The sequence below is a fragment of the Triturus cristatus genome, chromosome 4_2, assembly GCF_964204655.1.
Source record: "Triturus cristatus chromosome 4_2, aTriCri1.1, whole genome shotgun sequence".
In the NCBI taxonomy this organism is placed as follows: Eukaryota; Metazoa; Chordata; class Amphibia; order Caudata; family Salamandridae; genus Triturus; species Triturus cristatus.
In genome coordinates this window covers 315,076,446-315,096,681 of record NC_140586.1, presented here as the reverse complement: position 1 = coordinate 315,096,681, position 20,236 = coordinate 315,076,446, and the positions used below count along the sequence as shown (strand labels likewise).

Below are 20,236 nucleotides of genomic sequence, written 5' to 3'. Positions count from 1 at the left end.
AAGCTACTAGCAGTGTTTCTAGTGCTCAAAGCCTTTCAAACTCACCTAATAGGCAACACTGTCCTAGTCCGCACAGACAATATGACAGCGATGTATTACATACAAAAACATGGGGGGGGGTGTTACATACTCCAACTATCATGCCTAGCACAAGCCAATTGGAAATAGGCCATACATCACAAAATGTGTCTCCTAGCAGAACACCTTCCAGGAGTAAACAATAAAATTGCAGACCTTGTCAGCAGACCGGGATAGCAAATCCACAAGTGGGAACTTCATCCACAAATTCTTCTTCCCTGCTTCCACGAATGGGGGATTCCTCAGATAGACCTGTTCGCCACAGATCAAAACGCAAAATGCCCACGCTTCGCCTCCAGGTTCCCACACCCGCTCTCCAAAGGCAATGCCCTATGGATGAACAGGTCAGGGATAGTTGCCTTCACTTTTCCGCCTTTCCCACTCATTCTGCTGGTAGTTCAGAAACTCAGGCAGTCATCCGTCAAACTCATTCTCATAGCTCCCACATGGGCACGTCAACCTTGGCTCACCACCCTGTTAGATCTCTCAGTAGTTCCACACCAAAAGCTGCATCTCAACTCCAGTCTCCTTACTCAGAGCCAGGGAGAAATCAGGCATCCAAATTCCAAGGAACTCAACCTGGCTATTTGGCTCCTGAAGTCATAGAGTTTGGTTATTTACAATTACCACCAGACTGTATGAATATCCTAAAGGAGGCTAGGAGACCTACTACTAGAGCGTGTTATGCAGCAAAGTGGAAACGTTTTGTTATATTCAGTAACAATAATATCAATCCCCTTGATGCTTCAGTACAAAACATCATATGTTATCTTTTACACTTGCAGCAATCTGGTTTATACATACATTTGATTGCATTTAGCAGCAGTTGCTGTATACTTACAAAATACACAACACTTATCTCTATTCAGAGTACCAGTGACTAAAGCCTTTATGGAAGGACTAAAGAGAGTAATACCACCAAGAGTTCCACCTGCACCAGTAGGGAACTTGATCATTGTCCTTACAAGGCTAATGGGTCCACCTTTTGAACCAATGCACAGGTATCAACTGCAATTCCTCCCATGGAAGGTTGATTTCCTTATTGCAATCCCTTCCCTAAGAAGAGTTGGGGAACTCCAGGCACTAACTGTCCAAGAGCCTTTCTTTCAACTTCACAAAGACAAAGTGGTTCTTCGAACCAACCCCAAATTTCTACCTAAAGTGTTTTCTGCTTTTCACATCAATCAATCTTTTGAGTTACCTGTGTTCTTTCCTCAACCTAATTCTGTAGCAGAACAAGCTCTACACACTCTAGATGTTAAAAGAGCTTTACTATATTATATAGAAAGGACAAAAGATTTTCCTTAGGCAAAACATCCTTTTGTTGCTTTTTCGCCACCACACAAAGGCAGTCCCATTTCTAAATCGGGTATTGCAAGATAGATTGTGAAATGTATCTAAACATGTTATGTGAAAGCCAAAATAACATTGATAATGCCGCCTAGAGGGCATTCCACCCACAAAATAGGAGCTACTATGGCTTTCTTAGAGAATATTCCCTTAGCTGACATATGTAAGGCAGCAACATGGTCTACACCGCACACATTCACCAAACACTATTGTGTAGATGTGTTAGCGAGGCAGCAAGCTAATGTAGGCCAGGCAGTACTTAAAACACTTTTCCAAACCACTGCAGCAGCTACAGGTTAGCCACCGCTTTGGGAGAATACTGCTGTATAGTCTGTTCAAAACATGTGATCTACAGCTCACATGCCTCGAACGGAAAATGTTTGTTACCCAGTAAGCATCTGTTCTTGGCATGTAGAGCTGTAGATTCACATGCGCCCACCCGCCTCCCCGGATACCTATACCTGTTGCAGTTCTTTCTTATCTTCTATACATACGCATGGTCATCTCTATTCTACGTTTACTAACTCCGTTCTCACCCTCTGTGGAAAACAATTTAACAATGGAGTCGATGGCCATGCACACTATCACCGAAAGGAGGAGTCGCCTACCTGGTGACTGGAAACACTTATTCAAAGAAAAACAAATTGCAAACACTAGATGGCAGGAGTATGCATAGCATGTGAATCTAGAGCTCTACATGCCAAGAACAGATGCTTACTGGATTATTAGCATTTTCCTTTAATACCGGCACAATATGGTTTTAAAAAAGGGATCAGTGTTTAAACCTGAACTTAATTGTAGCCATGTACACCCAAGCTAAAGAAGGAATTATTTATATGACATTTATGGACCTCTGCAGCGTTCGATCGTGTCTCACATAGCAAGCTATGGAGTATCATGAAAGAAATCGGTGTGGACAAAGTTAGATCTTTTATACGTCAATTATACTCCCAGTCTTCTGCGTGCGTTAGATACGGTAGCCAGGGGGAATGCACTAGATCATTCCCTGTTCTTAGAGTCAGACAGGGTTGTGTTCTGGCTCCCTTTGTTGTTTTCTCTTTATACCAATGGCGTGGAATCAGCAGTGGTTCACTCCGCAACTGATGTCTCCATGGCAAATAAACGTATCCCCATGTTGCTATACGCAGATTATGCCGTTTTGATAGCTAGGACTAGTCTAGCATTACAAAAGCTTATTGATAATTATGAGTCCTTTATGGCTTCATTGGATCTCCAGGTTAACGAAGCAAAAACCAATATTTTAATCATGGGGTAACGACCAAGAAGACTACCTTCTTTTTATATCTCTATCCGTAGAGTTAAAATTGCAAAGACTTTTTTTATATTTGGGTGTTTTATTTAATAGCTCGGGCACATGGTCAAATATAATGAATAGATGTAATGAGTTTGAAAAGAGTATCATGGCCATATTTTCCATTGTGAAAAAATTAGGTACAAAGTCACTGAAATAAATTAAAAAGATTTTCTCTGGGAATGCTATTACATCAGCCACATATGAGGAAGGGATCTGGGGAATGACGAAGGCTGATGTATTATAATGAATAGAAGATGGATTTTATAAGAAATTATTATCTCTTCCTAAAAGCTGTTCAAATTGTAATCTGCATCAAGAGCTGGACGTTCTATATATCTCCGATTTAATATCCCTTGCCCCGGTTTTACTTTGGCATTCATATTGGCGGTGGGATTAACCCAAAACAACCTTAGGTGTTGTTTAACTCTTGATAAGGCTCATAAGGTACCATGGATTCAATATGTAAAAGAAACATTGTTAGTACTGGGTCTTAAATCCCTTTATAATGATCCTCTCAACTGCCATTCAATCTCCAAAGCTGAAATTAAAACCCGTTCCTGTATGCATAGGGGAAACGAAATATATGCACAAAACTGTAGCAAAACTATGGTATCAATATATTTGGGGCTTCCTTCTATTCCTGATGAAGTAAACTCATATCTGGTTTTTGTTACATACTTCCGAGATCGATCTGTATTGGTGCGATTTAGATTCATTCTTATCCTGTGCATGTTGGGTTTTCCTGCTAGAGTTTACTCACCTAATGAATTGTCAGTTTGTCCATGCAATGGTACCTCCCCCAATCTAATCTTCAACGTATCTTTTTTTTGCAAATTTTTTATGTCTGAACATAAATAGTTTATTCTTCCTCTACTGCGGAATTATAATTTTGTGCAATGTCGACCAGCTCTTTCTTTCCTCCAAATGTTCCCGGACTCTTATGTATGCTTTCCCTTGCATCCTACTTGTGTATGCTCTTAAAAACTAGAGGATTGATTCTCTTGAAATACTATTTTTAATCCTGCCTTGGCATTTTGTACTTTATATTATTATTTGGATGGATATAGTACTTACTAATAGAGGGTTTTTAGTTTCTGTTTTTAGTGTAGGTTTTTTTTTTTTTTTTTTTATAACTCTTTTTATTAAAGAAACATCGACTACAAGGCATAGTTTTGTAAGAACACCGCATAGGTAGTTGCAAGCACAAGGATTCAGCAATGCATAACATATTTGTACAGTTGGAGTTACGGGGACGGGGAGACATCTGCGTCGTAAAATTTCGCCTCGGTATAAGTTCCAGGGAGTCCAAATTTTGGACCATTTGCGGGGGCAGCCCCTTGCAACGTAGACAGATTTTTCTCGTTGCATGCACCAATCAAGGTCCTTTTTCCAGTCTTTCACTGCAGGTGCCTGTGATGCCCCCCAGTGCTGGGCAATGTTCCTCTTAGCAATCATGCAGGCAAGTGTCACCCAGTGTATGGCATAGGCATTGAGGTCCATGGGCTCCCAGATATTTAGGAGGCATCTAGGGGCTTCCGGACGGATGTCAAGTTCAAGGGTTTCACTCATGATGGCATGGATCTTGTGCCAGTACTCCTGAATGAACCTGCAGTGCCAGAGGATGTGTATGAAAATGCCTGGTTGGGAGCACCCACGTCTACAAGACCCATCCGTGTGCCTCCCCATGTGTACCAATTGGGGCCCCGTTAAATATGTTCTGTGTAGGATTTTTAGTTGCACCAGGCGGAGCCGGGCCGAGATTGCTACTGTTTTGGGGGAGGAAATCGCCGTCTGCCACCCTTCGTCATCTAGTTCAATTCCGTCCTCTGTCCATTTTTCCCGCAGTAGGGTCAGGGGGTCATGCATGTTATTTATTATCTTCCTATACGTCAGGGATATGGCACGCTCCGGGAGGTAGCCATCAAGGAGTCTGTCCTCCAGCGGGGAGTTGGCTGGTAGGGAGGCGCCCCTTGGCAATGCGGCCTGAAGAGCGTGGCGGACCTGAAGGTATCTGAACAACTCTGAGTCAGCCATTGAGTGTTGCGTCTGGAGCGTGCTAAACGACTTCACTCCCTCCGCCGTCCAAAGATCTCCGATAGTGGAAATACCGATGAGGTCCCACTTATCAAAACCTTTTGAGGCGCCCAGGTATCCTAACTTTTGTGAGTCCCAGAGCGGGGTAGCTAGCGTTAGTTTGTTTGCCCAGCCCAGTGATTTTGTCGCAGCGTGCCATATCTTAACCGTGTGGTTGGTGGGCCCCGTCAGCGGGATCTTACCAGGTACGGAGTATAGTGCTCGGTTGTATGTCCCGCCGGGGAGTAGCCAGCGGTCCATACGGAAGCCAGGGGCATCAGGGGGGCCATAAGTGCCATGGTTAATGGCAGCGAGATGAGCCGCCCAATTGTATTTTTTAATGTCAGGCAGCCCAATTCCACTGTCGTACCACCCAAGCGTGAGCTTTGTTAAGGCTATACGAGGCCGTCCACCCCAGAGTAGGTCCCTCTGTAGGCCCTCTATCTCCCCAAAGTATGAATTGGGCACAGGATCCGCGGCGTTCTGAAGTGCATATAGAAAGCGTGGTAGGGACATCATTTTGAATAATGCTGCCTTACCCAATAAGGAGATAGGGAGTGTTTTCCAGTGTATAATGTCGTTTTTAAGACGTTGCAAGGGTGGGCCCAAATTGCGGGAATATCGGAGTGTCGGATCCAGGGAGTTAAATATGCCCAGGTACGTGAAACCGTCTGTGGCCACTGGTATCCGGCAGTTTCGAGTCAACTGAGGGGAGTCCCCACTTAGAACGTATATGAGAGACTTCTGCCAATTGATCCGGAACCCAGAATATCGCCCGAAGATGTTTAGAATGTCAAGCAGTACAATAAGGGACCTCTTAGGGGAGGCGAGATGCAGGAGGAGATCGTCTGCGTAGAGAGAAATACGGTCCTCCCATCCCGGCGCCCATTGCAGTCCGCGAATGACCACGTCGTTGCGTATCCACGCTGCTAGGGGTTCGAGGGCCAGAGCGCATAGGAGAGGGGAGAGGGGGCAGCCCTGTCTGGTGCCACGACCCAGCACAAAGGGGGCGGATTTTCTGTTATTGACGACCACCTGTGCCATGGGGTGGGCGTAGAGGAGTTTCACCCAGCTGATAAAGACCGGGCCAAATCCAAGTTTTGCTAGCACTGCAAACAGGTAGTTCCATTCGATGGTGTCAAAAGCCATAGTAGCGTCTAAGGACGCGATAATGGCGTCCTCACGTATGGTTGGTTCCCTGCCCAGTACCCCGTGCACCCTGCGGAGGTTAAGTGCAGTATTGCGCCGAGGCATGAATCCGGATTGATCTGGATGGACCAGGTCCCCTATGACCTTGATCAGTCTATTAGAGAGTACTTTAGCTAGGATTTTAGGCTCGGCGTTCAGTAGGGAGATGGGCCTATAGGAGGAGCAATCAGTTTTGGGTTTCCCTTCTTTGTATATGGTGACGATGGTGGCCAGGCGTTGGTCTAACGGCAGTATGCCCGTCTCAAGACTGGAGTTATACATGGATTGGAGATAATGTCCCAGTTTGTCAGGGCGGAGCTTGTAAAGCTCAATAGGGATACCATTGGGGCCAAGAGCTTTGCCAGGTCGAAGCGTCCGAATTGCCAGCGCGATTTCGTCCGTAGAGAGGGAGCTATCTAGACATTGGCGACTCGTGTCCGGCAGGGTAGGGAGGGAGATGTCTCTGAGTAGGTCGATAGAATCCTCAAGTGTGTAAGGGGCCACCGAAGTATACACCTTTTGGTAATGGGCTGCAAATTGGGAAGCTATGGCTTGGGGGTCTGTCACAGGGTTTCCGTTGGTCCCTTGGAGTTCAGGCACCAGACGACTAGCACGCTCTCTCTTGTCTAGCCAAGCTAGCAGTTTCCCCTCCTTGTCACCCCAGTCGTAGATACGGCCCAGCTTTTCTTGTCCCATTATTTTGGCGCGCTCTGTGACTAGGGCTCTATATTCGTCTTGGCAGAGTCTTAGTTCGTGTAGTGCATCGGGTGTGGGGTTTGAGTTGACAGTCTGCTCCAGGCGGTGTACCCTATGCTCGACATCGGAGATGTCTTTCAGTCTGTCTTTCTTTGCACCCGCAATTAGGGAAAGGGCCTGCCCTCGGACCACAGTTTTGAACGCTTCCCAGAGTGTTTGGGGGGAGTCAACCGTATGCTCGTTTTCTGTGAAATAGTCATCGATGGATTTGATCAGATCCCGTCGTATCTTGGGGTTTTTGAAGTGCCATGGATTGAGGGGGGCTATGCGTCCGACTTGCACGTGGTCCAGGACTATGAGTCCAGAGGGGGGAGTGATCAGAGATACCCCTGGGCATATGTCTGATCTCGTGAACATTGGCAATCTGGGATGCGGGGGCAAGAATATAGTCTAAGCGGGAGAGGCTGCGATGAGCATGAGAATAAAAGGTGTGTTGTATTTTATCCGGGTGGTAAGCTCGCCATACATCTATTAGACCCAGTGCGTCCAGAAAGCTAGAGAGCGAGTGTGCCGCTGCGGGCAAGAGGCGCGGCAGGTGCCTGTCCAACTCGCCGGAGACGACAGAGTTAAAGTCCCCGCCCAGGACAAGGTGACCCACTGGCAGTGTGAGGAGTAAAGCACTAAGGTCGGTAAAAGTCGTCGATTGCAACCCGGGGGGTGCATAAACAGAGAGAAAGGATATGGTATGGCCCTCCCACGTGCCTTTTACACCCACGTATCGCCCAAGGTCATCAGTGAATGTGGAGACAATCGACAATGGGAAGGATTTTCTAACCATGAGGCACACACCTCTCGAGCCAGACGTGAAGCCCGCATGTGCTGCCATCGAATATCCCCACCTGTTCAGTGCCCCACATTTGTTACCCAGCAGATGCGTTTCTTGGAGTAAAACTATGTCAGGGGAGAGTCGTTTGATGTGTTGGATTACTACACTGCGCTTGATCTGGTCTCCCAGCCCGTTAACGTTCCAACTTAAGATTTTGACCTCCTTGTTCCGTTGCGTACCCATTTGTGTGTCGGTGGTGCATATGTTTGCGGTGTACAGTTAGAGACCATGCCGTCGAACACATAAACATAAATACTAACCAAGAAAAAATACATTCCCTCCCAACTTCCCCCCTCCCCGCTTCCCTGCACTCTGGGCCTCAAACTGCCCATGTGAATAAAAAATGCAGAGTGCCTGTCGCCCATTAAACAAAGTGAGAAAAAGGAAAAGAACCAGCTAAAGAAAGAACGTGGGGGGGGGGAGGCTGCAACCGTTCCCCGATCCTCACTCCCAATTGTAATCACATCGGAACCAGTGTTCAGGAGGGCCAGACTGAGCAATGTCTTGTAACGTCCCAAGTAAGCACATGTTCCCGCAGTAGGCGCCACAGGGGAGTCTCCCCGGTCAACGCCACACACACCGGGAAATAGCGACACCAAGATCACAGCATTGTTTCAACGCCCCTGCTGCCCGCCATTCAGCTGCCCGAGGGGCTGCTCCCCCCCCCCCCCGGTCCCCCCGGCTGTCCAGCCAGTCCGAGGCGGCCTCAGGATGGTCGAAAAAGTGTGTTTCTCCCTCCGCCTCGACCCGCAGTCTCGCCGGAAAGAGCATGGCATATTCGAGGTCGACGGCCCGGAGGTGTTTTTTGACATCTTGGAACGTGCGGCGACGCATCTGCACCCCGCGGGTAAAGTCAGGGAAAAAGGTAATAGTAGCATTATCCAGGCGGAGCGGGGGGGCCACTCTGGCAGTCTGGAGGATGGTATCCCTGTCGCGGTAGTTTAGCAGACGGGCCAGTATGGGGCGGGGTGGCGCCCCTGGCCTCGGGCGGCCCCCCGGTACCCTGTGCGCCCTCTCCACGACAAAGAGCTTGGAGAGTCCCTTAGGTTGCAGTTTAGTCGTGATTAAGTTCTCGATGAATAGGTCAACGGCTGGGCCTTCCATTTTTTCCGGCACCCCCAGGATGCGGACGTTGTTACGCCTCATCCTTCCTCATAATCATCGAGCTTGTCCTCTGCGAATTTACGGAAGGCCTGCAGCTCCGCAACGTCGGTTTGAAGCCGAGAGGTATCGCCCATGAGGCTTGTGGTGGTGGTTTCAAGCTGCTGCACTTTCTCTCGATAATTGGCGAGGTCGGCCCTGATGAGCGTCATCTCTGTGGAGAGAGTGTCTATGGACGTGCGAATGCCCGTTATGGCTGTCATGAGGTCCTTCATGGTGGGCTCAGAAGGCGTCTGGTCTGCGCCACTCTTGGGCATGTCTCCCTGTGCCCTCTTGTCGGGTAGGTCTGTCTTTGTGCAGGCGTAGCGGTCTAATTAGTGTTGCTGAGATGCCCTGGCCCCCTTAACCCCAGACATCTCGATGCCCCCAGCTAGCCCCGCGGAGGTGGATAGGCAGTCAGTAACCAGGGTGCCGCTGGAGGCGAGCGAGCGCCAAGGTCTCTTCACAGGGGTCACTCCACTCTGCCCACGTGGGAATGGCGGCTAAAAAGGGCGTCCGTAAAGTGTCTCTGCCGCACACTCCCGACCAGGAGAGGCCCACGTTGTGGCCGTCTACACTTGCAGGAGTTCGTGAAGGGTAGTGCCAGGTGGCAGAGGGCTCGCCCACCCCACAGTCTCTGTGTGCTCGTTGCGTGTATTGCAGGGCCAGCAGGGAGTCGCAGCGCGTCAGGTCGCCAGAGCCCCAGGGAGCCGTGTTGCCAAAGTTCCAGAAGTGGGCCACTCTCGGCGCCGAGTCCGAAGGCGCGCCTCCGAAAGATCTCGTGCGGGGCACACAGGCACCCCGCAATAGGTAGCAGGGAGCACAGGAGGGAGCGCCCCAGTCCGCAATCCCCCCACAGGCGCACACCAACGCTGTACCTCTGTGCAGGGATCGTCACTTTACTCCGGCGGTCCCCAGCAGTCCTCAGCTGTCGAGACGCGTGGTGAGTGGAGAATGCACCCCCTCGATGTAGCGGGCGACGTCCCCTCAGCAAGGCTCGGGTCCTGCGAACTGTCCCCGTGGGTATCGCGGGGGGGGGGGGGAGCGGCGCCAAGGAGCGATGCGAGGCGCGCCCCGCACCCCCGAGAGGAGATCCAAGAGTTGCTCCGGCCGCTTCCGGTGAGTCGCGGCCGCACGCACAGCCACGCAGCGCCGATGTCCGGGCCCACCTCAGTCCCCGGATGCGGGAGTGCCTCAGGGCCCAAAGCGGCGGGCTTTGTATCTCAGGGACGGAGGCAGCGCCGAGACTCCGCCAAGCAGCGGCAGGGATCGCCAGCCTCGGAGAGTCTATTTCCGGTGCCAGATGTCAGGATAGCTTGCAGGATGGTGTATTGGGAGGAGGTTGTCGGCGGAGCCGAGGCACTACGCGTCCATCTTGCCTCGCAGTCAGGCCACGCCTCCCTAGTGTAGGTTTTTGTTTGCATTTATTTGTAGTTAAATTATTGGAAATGTAATTTATCACTGACTATGCATTTTTGATGTACTGTACTTTTATGATCCTATTACCTAAGATCGGATAAAGTTAATTGACTGAATGACTGACTATGAAGCCCTGAGTAATGTGAATATTCCTTATCAGCCGGATGAGCATGGTGCCGGATGTATGATGTTACAACGCATGCTTTTACAACGCATGCTGTTACAACGAAATTTTTACAACGCAAATGCAGTGACAACGCAAGTCTTTACAACGCAAGTCTTTACATCGACTTGCACTAGATGGCGTGCTAACATTAAAAAAGTGTAATTTACTATTCTAACTCCAGTCCACGTAACAGTAGGGAAGGTGTTTGGATAGTAAACTACACTATTTGTAATGTTAGCACGCCATCTAGTGCAAGTCGATGTAAAGACTTGCGTTGTAATGGCATGCGTTGTCAATGCATTTGCGTTGTAACCGTTTCGTTGTAATGGTAGTGCGTTGTAAAAGTTGCGTTGTAAAGGTTGTTCCCCATGGTGCCATATGTCCGAGTTCTATGTGGGTAGCCCAGCGTTTAAGGTGCCTAGAATTGGGAAACTGGGACCGGGAAAGGGGGTGGGGGGTGTAGGTGGGGTGGGGGTCACGGTATTAGTGGACCTGTCCATATCTGTCTGGTGTGCTATTGAAGTCTCCACACTAGAGACTTGGTGCAAGCATGTTTGTGAAAATTGTGGGTGTCATTCTATCAAAGAAGGCTGCTTGGTTGGTGTTGCTGTCATATAGTTACCAGTGCTATCTATGGCCCATCCAGTGATCCCTGTGGTGACTCATAGCGACCCACAGAGTCAATCGTAGTGTGTTGGACTGTTAAGGGAACCCCTGGTGCAGTCCATATCAGGACCCTCCCTAGCGTAGTTGGAATACATGTTTCCGGCTACAATGCATCGCCACCGCTTGTGCAACTTAGTTAAGTCTACTTGTGTGAAATGTTTCTTGAATACGTACCATGTGTATGTGCTGTCAAGGTCCTTGTATCCTTAATGCAAAAAGAACAATTGATGTACAGAATGCAGAACAAGGTCATGCATTCACCCCAGTACAGAGAGCTGGGGCTAAATCCATCGTTTTTTTGCTCGCCATTCCAGTTTGAACCCAGCCATATGCAAATCAGTCTTGACCCTGTGCCTAATAGGAACAGTCCAGCCCGAACTGCCAGGCCAGGTCCTCCCTGGACCGGAAACAAGCATCCTAGGACCAGTTTCGGGGTTTGGCAGGGTATGCCCAGACGTGGGTCCCTTTCTCACTTTGCCACTGGATTCAAGCTAGCCTGGTTGATGAGGGCTGTTAGCCCGAAACCGGTCCCAGAATGCATGTTTCTGGTCCAGGGAAGACATGGTTTGGCAGTTCAGGCTGGACTTTTCCCGTTAGGCACAGGGTCAAGACTGATTTGCATATAGCTGTCTGAACTGGGGGGGTGAAGTGAGCTAAAGAACAATGATGGATTCAACCCAGATCTGTGACTGGGGGTGAGTGTCTGAAATGTTTCAGCGCTCCGTCCATCATCTCCTTGTATCCTTAAACAAACAAGATCTTTATTAGTATCGCGGGCCATACAACTCATCCACTGCCTACATCCCGTCGGGCCTCCTTGTATCCTTAACAGCACTAGCCTTACCCTAACGTTCCAGGTAAAAACGTTATAATGCCAGTTTTAGGTGATTGACATCTTCCATTGTCTGTTAAGCAATGTCCGGTCTTGTGGTGTGGTGTTGAGCAAGTATTCCCACTTCCTGTCTCTGCATCTGGATAAAACATGTGAATCTTGTGACCGAACAGTGTACAAGTTAGAACTAACAACACCTCAACTTTCATCCCTGGATGGGCTGTCAAATGGTGGTCGATCCTGCATGTATTTTAATGCCCATGCATTCCACTCACCCTTTTACTTCGTTTTTTTCCTCTCCTGAGGGAAGTTCACAAATGACTTTTTTTTTGTGGTGGTTGCTCGCACGTAAGGGGGAAACAGAAGACTGCAACATTAATGTGCCGTATTAGCTGATTTCTCCAGTTCCCACCTGTTATTTAAGAGAGATAGATGTTGCTCTATACTGGAAGTATATCAATGTGTAATCTAGTGTTACAGGTGAATAGTTTCTTGAAGGATACTCTAGAATACCACCTTCTTTACGTTTCATGATGCTCAATAATGGGATCAGCGTTTGAGTGCATGAATTAATGTTCATTTTGGACACCCAAAGTTAGTTAAATATAAACCTGAGGCTCCTTCTGAAGTCTTTAACATGGTTACCTATTTTTGGTGTTTAGAATAACCCAATGCCATGGCTGACGACCATTCAAATGACGACCTCTGGAAATATTTGGCTCACTTGTTTTTTACCATCGTTTTTTTCCCTCTTCTAATATGCATGTTCGTTTTATTCCCTTCAGTGCAATAGAAAGTTCCAGTGCAGATCTCCCTTTACTCAACTCCAATGAAGCTGAGCAGTCGGATCATGACTGTGACACTGGGGAGGCACTTGAGACTGACCCTCAGAGTGGGCCATCTTCATTTGTCAGTCAGACAGAGAGGTGAGTTGGAAGTAGGCTTCCAGACAACAAATTAATCTCATTCTGCCTATTTTACAGCAATACATTTAAAAAGTAACATTGGCTCCTGCAGTCTTGGCCTCTCATGCTCTGCTAGCTTCTCAATCTCTCTCTGACTGCATGGGTGTTGGTGCCTGCATGCAAACGTGTATACATATACCAAGGAACATGATTGTATGTGAAATCCATGCAAAGGTTCTCTAAACTACTCTTGCTCTGTGGTAACCTTTTCTTCGAAACGATATCCTTGAACTAAATGTCTTGGCTTTTTTCGTAGTTTGGATCAGCCGATAGAGAACATCTCCTCACATGGCAAAGTTAAGATCACAAAATCTGACCTCGACATCAACATTCCTGTGGCCGAAACTGGGTCCAACAAGCAGAAGTTGGCATCCAATGCATCAGAGCGCGTAAAAAAAGAGGTATGTATAAGTGCAAGAGCGCCCTGCTTTCAGGGCATGTTAATTGAAACAGCTTTAAAGGTGCCCTGAGTGTTCAAAGGCACCTATGATGTGGGGGTGACCAAGCAGGGCTAGACTATGGGGCGGGGGATCACAACCCACTCGAGACTTCATTTTTCATTATTCGGCTCCTCTCAACTGTCAAAAAAGCAACAACAAAAAATGTTTACACTCTTCACATATTCATATACACTACTATACTACAAACCCAGAATCAATGTGAGCTAATGAGTTAAACCATTCAATCGTCATTAGAACATAAAGGTAATATGGGATCCTACAACTGTGGGGTAGCTCTGCCTTCTCTTCAGGAACGCTTTGCTCACTTTCAGTTCTGTTAATACATGTTTCTTTTCTGCTTAACAGTTTTAGGAAAGGTTTTTCACTGTGCCTGCTGAACAGTTTGTGCATTAAGATGTATGTAGTGATTTATATGGATAACAAAATGAGTTTAAAGGTAGTTTTGTCCTCGAGCTACAATACTCATTTACTATGCAATTAAAGGTGGCTCTATCTAGAATCGATTCAAAGAGCATTTCAATGATATCCAAAAATCAACAGCTTTCAAAACCAAATGTCTAATATTAGTAGATTATCACAGGCCAAACTTTGAAATGTAATAATGGCAAATGTATTGCTGTTGTTCCAGTGTGCAGTTGCATTGTAGGCTTTGTGCCCCCCACACTCAGAAATTAGTGCACCAGCTGGAAAAAAAACAAGAATCGTTGGGATATTTAGTGGAGAGACTATCTCTTCAAGGAAGACTGTAGCTCACTCAGCAGTGTCCCAGTTGGTAGAGAGAGGTTTTTTTACACAAACCCCTAATATCCTCCTAATGTAAGTTGGTGCTCTCAGTCTGAGCCCATGTATCCTTGGACTGCGCCCAGGTAGAGTGTAGAAGGGGTGGATGATTTCCATCTACGAGCGATCACATTCTTAGCTAGTAAAAGAGCCAGGTCTAAGAACCGGCCCGTTACTCTATTCTTTTTGGTATGACGGGTCATACCCAGCAGGCACAACTCCCATATGTGTAGCGAGGGGCTTCCTATAGAGCGCGCTAAATGTGTTTGAATACCCAGCCAGTACTGGGAGAGTGCCGTGCACGTCCACAACATGTGCAGAAAATCAGTGTCTGGCAAGAGGAAGTGGGGGCAAAAAGCATCTTTGCGGTGAAAGTAGCAGTTGATTTTGTCTGGAGTGAGATAGGCTCTGTGGAATGTGTAGTATTAAATTAACTTGAAACGAGCGTTTCGAGACACCAAGGCAGGGTTTGCCAGGATGTTCTACCACTCTTTGTCCGAACAGGGGCGGCCCTACTCATGGACCCAATGGTGGCGTTTTGATGTGATAGGCACTGCAGCATGTGTATGCATAAAGATAGCAAACCATTTTATTAGATGATGGCTTGTCTCCATCATATGTAAATATTCTATCATTAGGTGCATCGTGCATCGTGTGTTCCTGCTGAATTCCACACCAGTGCACAGCAATTGTCCGGATAAGTTAGTGGTATTGCAGAAATTGACTCTGATAAAGTCCAGCATCAGCAAGAAGTTCCTCCAGTGAGAGGAGAACGCCATCCTGGTAAAGGTCTGCTAGAATATAGAGTCCCGCTGAATGCCAAGGGCCCACCTCCGCCATGGAAGTGACCGACCAGCCTCAGAGTTTACCAAGCAACAAGATTTCTGGAGCATATGGGATCACCAACAAACGAAACAACTTCTCCAGAAGCAGCGACATGTGACCTTTAACAGTTCGGAAGCAGGACAATACTATGTTAGAAAAGGGATGAAAAAGGTGTAGCAGGAATGGTAACTCTTATGGGGGAGGGTGATCCTGATGACCATCTGGCCACCCACTGCAGCTGAGAAGCCAGATAGTAGTGCTCAAAATGTAGGATGCCTAAACCTCGCCGATTAGGCGGAAGGTAGAGCTTAGTGAGCGTGACCCTGCCTCGCGTAGCATGCCAAATAAAATCTCCAGTCTGTTATTCCTAAGAAGGGCTTAGCAATGTAAAGGAGGCTATTCACAAAGAAATACAGTAAGAGTAGTAAAATTACCGTTTTCGTGAGAGCTATGCGGCCTGCCACTGAAAGCGGTAGAGTCTGCCTAAAAGCTATCTGCACACACAGTGAGGTCGCTGCACATGTAAGAATGCCATTTAGGAGGTCTGCAGGTGTATGATTTATTCTTGTACCCAAGTAAAGGAACATGACAGGCTGCCAGGGTAAGAGGACACCATTTTGAGGGCAGAATCGGTTGCGGTAGCGGGCAATGGGAAGAGGCAAGATTTAGTCCAGTTAACTTTGGGTCCTGATACACGTGCAAATGTATTACGTTTCAGTGCTATGTCTGACTGGACGTTGTGGATGTCCCTAAGGTAGAGGAGCATTTTGTCTGCATAGAGTGAAACTGAATGAGTTCCATCACTTAGCGGTATAACCCATTGATGTCCCTGCATACGCAAGATGTGCATATGTGCAAGCGCATACGAAAAGAAAAAATCAACATAAATGGGACCAATCCCTTGCATGAATTTAGAGGCTATCATCTGCCTTTTGTGGAGTCACATTAAGTGGCGTGATAGAGCCCAGTGGGGGAAAACAGGATGTCAAAGGATACTTAGTCCTAGAAATTTTAGAGCCATCACAGTCGGGGTCCAAAGACGTAGCAGGGTCTTAAAATGCGGAGGTGCTTGTCACATCTTCTGTATAACTTGCTCCAGATTAGGTTAATGTGATGACTGCGACACCTGCTGCAGCCAGTGTGTCTGATGACGTCAACTGCGCCCACTTAGAGGTCTGTGTCTTTTCTGACAAGAACTATGACGGTGCGGCATCCGCGGCCCAGCACCACTCAGCCCGGTCCCAGGTCTCCTTATGATCCGTGAAAAAGAGCGATGGACCATCCGCCACGACCCTGAGCCATGCCAGGAATAGAAGAGTATTTAATGTTAGATTCTCGAAGTCTGTGTTTGACAGCAAGGAAAGTGCTCTGTACACATTTCACTGTTAACCTATAGTTTGGGAAAATTACTTGTGGATTGTCCCCTGTCAGATTGTCAAGCTTGCAAACCTCTCTCAGGAGGACATTGTGGTTGTTGTAGTGCAGCAGATGGGCCACCAATGGTCTCGGCGGGGTGCCAGGGATGGGTCTCCTTGTCGGCACTTGGTGTACCCGTTCAGTAGAGATGGGCGAGAGGATGATGGAGGGAACAAAATTGCAGAACCATTCGTGTAGAAAGGTCACAGCATCCTGACCCTCCGCGTTCATGGAGGGCCACTATTCGGAGGTTGTTTCTGCGAGAGCGACCCTTGGCATCCTTCATCCTTTTCTTCAGACAAGTAAATCGGATCATGTATTTGTCGCAGCTAGGTCTGTAGCAAGCTACTGTTCCACAGTATTGACTCTGTCAGTTAATTTGCGGTGGTCATCCCGTTGGAGAGTGAGATCTGTCACCCCTGTACCAATTTTGTTCTCCAGTGATACTCAGGATTTTTCTGTGGCTGCCAAGACAGTGTCTAGTTTTCAACGCCAGTAGCGGATATGCTAGAGCAGCCCGAAGTGACCACCTCTCCTTGGTTAAGTGAGGGCGGAACTGAAGGGTGCGAGGGTGTAAGATGAGCTCCGGGCCGAAGACGCCTCATGGTGGCTGAGGGAGCTCTAGCAGAGCCAGCATGAAAACCGATTTTGCATGTAGTAACGGACCCGCTTGTGAGAGTCGAAAGTTGAAGAAGTTCTACACAGCACCAGCAGCCCAATGATTGGAACAAACTGCAGGAAGATCACCGACCGCCACAGGTGGGAGTCTAGGAGCTGCAGGACAGCGAGTAGTCTCCTGAGAGAAGGGCTCCAGTTCAGGCAGGCTAATGCGCTCCAGCCAGGCCATCGGTGACAGGCTGGTAACCGCCAAGCAGTCAAAGTTCGAAGCAAGGGTAACTGGGAGGGTGAGACACAGAGTATACCAAACAGGCGTCAGTAGAGGCTACTGGTCAGCTGGACTCCGATCTGATGAGTGCGCTGTAATAGTCACTGTGTTGTTGTGTCCAGTGTCTGAAAGGTCCAGATCATGAACTACGCTGTGAAGTATTCAAGCATCATATGCAGTAGCTCCACTGCACTCAGGGCAGCCAACACCGCGGTCCAATCCACCACCACTCCTGGCCCGCACACTGTGCGGCGGGGGCAGTGATAGGCCCCCAGCCCACAATTCTTCAGGGCCCTACAAGGCAGGGGAGGGAAGGAGCCAGTCCCCTGCTGCATCACTGCCGCCAGGGGGGCAGTGCCAGTGTCTCATTTGCCAGGGGAGCAGGTTCTCTTGCTTTGGTCAACCCTCCAAGACAGGAAGCGGGCTCCCATAGTGCTAGACCTCAGTGATGCACTAGGTGGGAAGGGCGAGACTGCGTTCTAAGCATCTGACCACAGCAGCCCACGGCCCCGATGACTCCTCCTCAGCGCCTGAGGAGCGGTATCAGATAGGGTAGAAGGGCAGATTGCCGCTTTGACAGGGGTAATTTAATCCGATAAAGGGGTTGGCCGCAGACCTCCATTAGAGGGCGTCCACCATCTTGGCTCCGCAAGCCAAGCCCGCCGCAGTTTGCCTTATATTATCATGCAACTTTAGTCCTTTACTGAAAAAAGTGCCAACAACCGACGTGATTGATAATGCTTTGATGATTAACGTAGGTTGAGTGTACATTCACTGGCTTCAACCCTTCCCAGCAACATAGAAAAGGGCTAATTAACACACATACCAGTGATTGTATTTCCACCGCATAGATGCGTTCGCATTTATGGCTGACGATGCAGCCATTGGAAACCCTTATCTATTTTTTAATAACTTTAGCCGAGACAAGTTGAAAGCAGACTGTAGTAAATTTGACCACCATAGTTTTTATTATCAATCTTTTCTGAGACTTGCTTGTTAAAGCAGTCGAGATTAAGTCACCCTGCCTCCTGCTTGGCTAAAGGTTTAGTCTTGAATTTGGCTGAAAGAACGTTAGTCTGCAGAGACTTTGGTTTGTTTTCAGGCTGCATTTGTCTCAATTTGTACTCTTGTATTAGTGTTTTTTAAAGCGAAAATTTGGGAGGAGGAGCAGGTCTGGTGCCTAATGGACATAAATGGTCTAGCATCATGACGGCTTGTTTGGTATTTTATTTGAGATGCAAGCTGTGCATGGTGTCTCTTTGCAGCTCTTCCACATACAGATCGATTGAAGTGTTAAAGTGAACTCCTTTAGCTCTCAAGCACTGTTGAGTGTTTAACATTTAAGATTCAAGCCCTGCTGTCTGCATTGGCCATTGAGATGCCATGCTTTCTAAAGGCATCTCTTGTCTACCCAGCGTGAAATGAGCATGGTCATATTGGGATTGGCAGGTCTCTCGGCATAGTCTAATGTGCTCTGCCCAGTGCTCTGGCTCTTTAGTGGGTGCAGTTTTCTGTTATGCTATTTTTCTGTGCCCTTGGATTGGTATGATTTACACATTGTGTTCTGGTCTTCTTAAATGTACAACCCTTGCTGTTGTAGCAGACATCCGACTCCAAAAAGTCCGGGGACCTTGAACCAACTGCAGCAGGAAACGCAAAGGATCCTGGTGACATTCCAACGTTTGATGAATGGAAAAAACAAGTTTTGGAAGTGGAGAAAGAGAAGAGTAAGTGCCTTGAAGGTTTGCTTATGGGTTTATTGATCATGTTAATTAAACAGAGAATGCAGATGAACACGTTCTAGTTCCATAGTGCCTCCAACTCGCTGTGTGCCTCAGTAAGTGTCAATTGTTTTCTTTTTTTTCTACTTAACATAAACATCCGATTTCCCCTAGCTGACATGAGCCTTTGAGTAAATGCTCTGCAAGTTGACTTTAGACCTACTTATAAGGTAGTGTGGTTTAGAAGTTTGACAGGAGGCGTATTTCCACCGTTCTAGAAGCACACCTTCCACATAGTAGGTCGTAATTGCCCGCTGGGTAGGTAGATGTGTACAAATCTAGGTGGGTTGCATTGTCAAACTTTCATCAACAGGCTATCCCTCAGTCATAGGCCCACTTCAGTGCTGAACTTGACTGATTCAATTAGTTTTCCACGCCTTTCAGATTAGATGGTGCTCCGAGACTACTTTGAAGACTAAGAACAGGAGTGTTATACATACACATTCACAGAATCAACTAACATAATGGCCCTCTTTTACACCTGCCCACCACTCTTCTTTTGAATCAAGCCTCTGTCCTGTAGTGCACATTTCCATCTCCCAAGAACAGATATGTGTTGATGCTTTCCTGGAATCCCTCACAGAGCTACCCATAAATACCCAGGCGTGCTAGGAGCTGTTGGTTTCTTCTTATAAATCAAAAATACGAAACCTGTGCAAACGACCTTTCTCAAAAGCTGTGCATAAAGCTCCAGCTTGTTCTGTGCGAGCACATGGTTGCTGGTCAATATTTATTTTGTAATGAATAGGCCCCTGGGGATACTTCTGAAGACTGGTTTCAGCAGAGAAAACGCGGGAATGACCGATAGGCTAGCTTAAAAACCCCCCCCTTAGAAAGAATTGCCTCCGTGAAAATGACATTTGCTTACTATGAGTAGTTTTCTTAGTGGAACACACCAGAGATTTCTAATGTCAACTATACATCAAAACACTGCTTATACTGAAAATTAGAGGCAGTTCTAGCAATTGATAAACAGTAATGTTTAGCTTTGGCTGTCACACTATATCTGCCATTAAGTATGTTGCTAGTATTGTACCATGTACCATACTATCACTTACATTTTATCTCAAGTTGCCACTGAACATGTGTACACGATATTGTTTGCAGATAGTTACTACATCCCGCCGTTTGTGTTCTCTTGCACCATATACAAATGTTCACCTACATATTGTATGGAAATGCATGTAACTGTTAGTCACTGTGTTTTGTGTAATGAACTTTGCTACACATCCTGGCTCTGGTTTGCCCTATAAAAACATCTGCAAATAAGATAAGAAAAAATACTTGAGGAGCCCCTTACGTATACGCAGCTT

General features: G+C 47.4%; 1 protein-coding gene across 5 annotated transcripts in view; it reads left to right on the top strand.

Moving 5' to 3' along the window:
- Positions 1 to 20,236, top strand: part of SUCO (SUN domain containing ossification factor) — a 580,289-nt gene that overhangs the window by 194,118 nt on the left and 365,935 nt on the right. For 3 of the 5 annotated variants that reach the window (XR_014960616.1, XM_085601647.1, XM_085601645.1), the window contains exons 5-7: positions 12,595 to 12,735; positions 13,031 to 13,175; positions 18,743 to 18,869. Coding sequence is in view for 4 of the 5 variants with exons in the window: in XM_085601647.1 (XP_085457773.1) it covers positions 12,595 to 12,735; positions 13,031 to 13,175; positions 18,743 to 18,869 (413 nt within the window). In the remaining variant the exon portion in view is untranslated. The remainder of the gene's footprint in view (positions 1 to 12,594; positions 12,736 to 13,030; positions 13,176 to 18,742; positions 18,870 to 20,236) is intronic. The other 2 variants (XM_085601646.1, XM_085601648.1) reach the window with 1 other exon arrangement.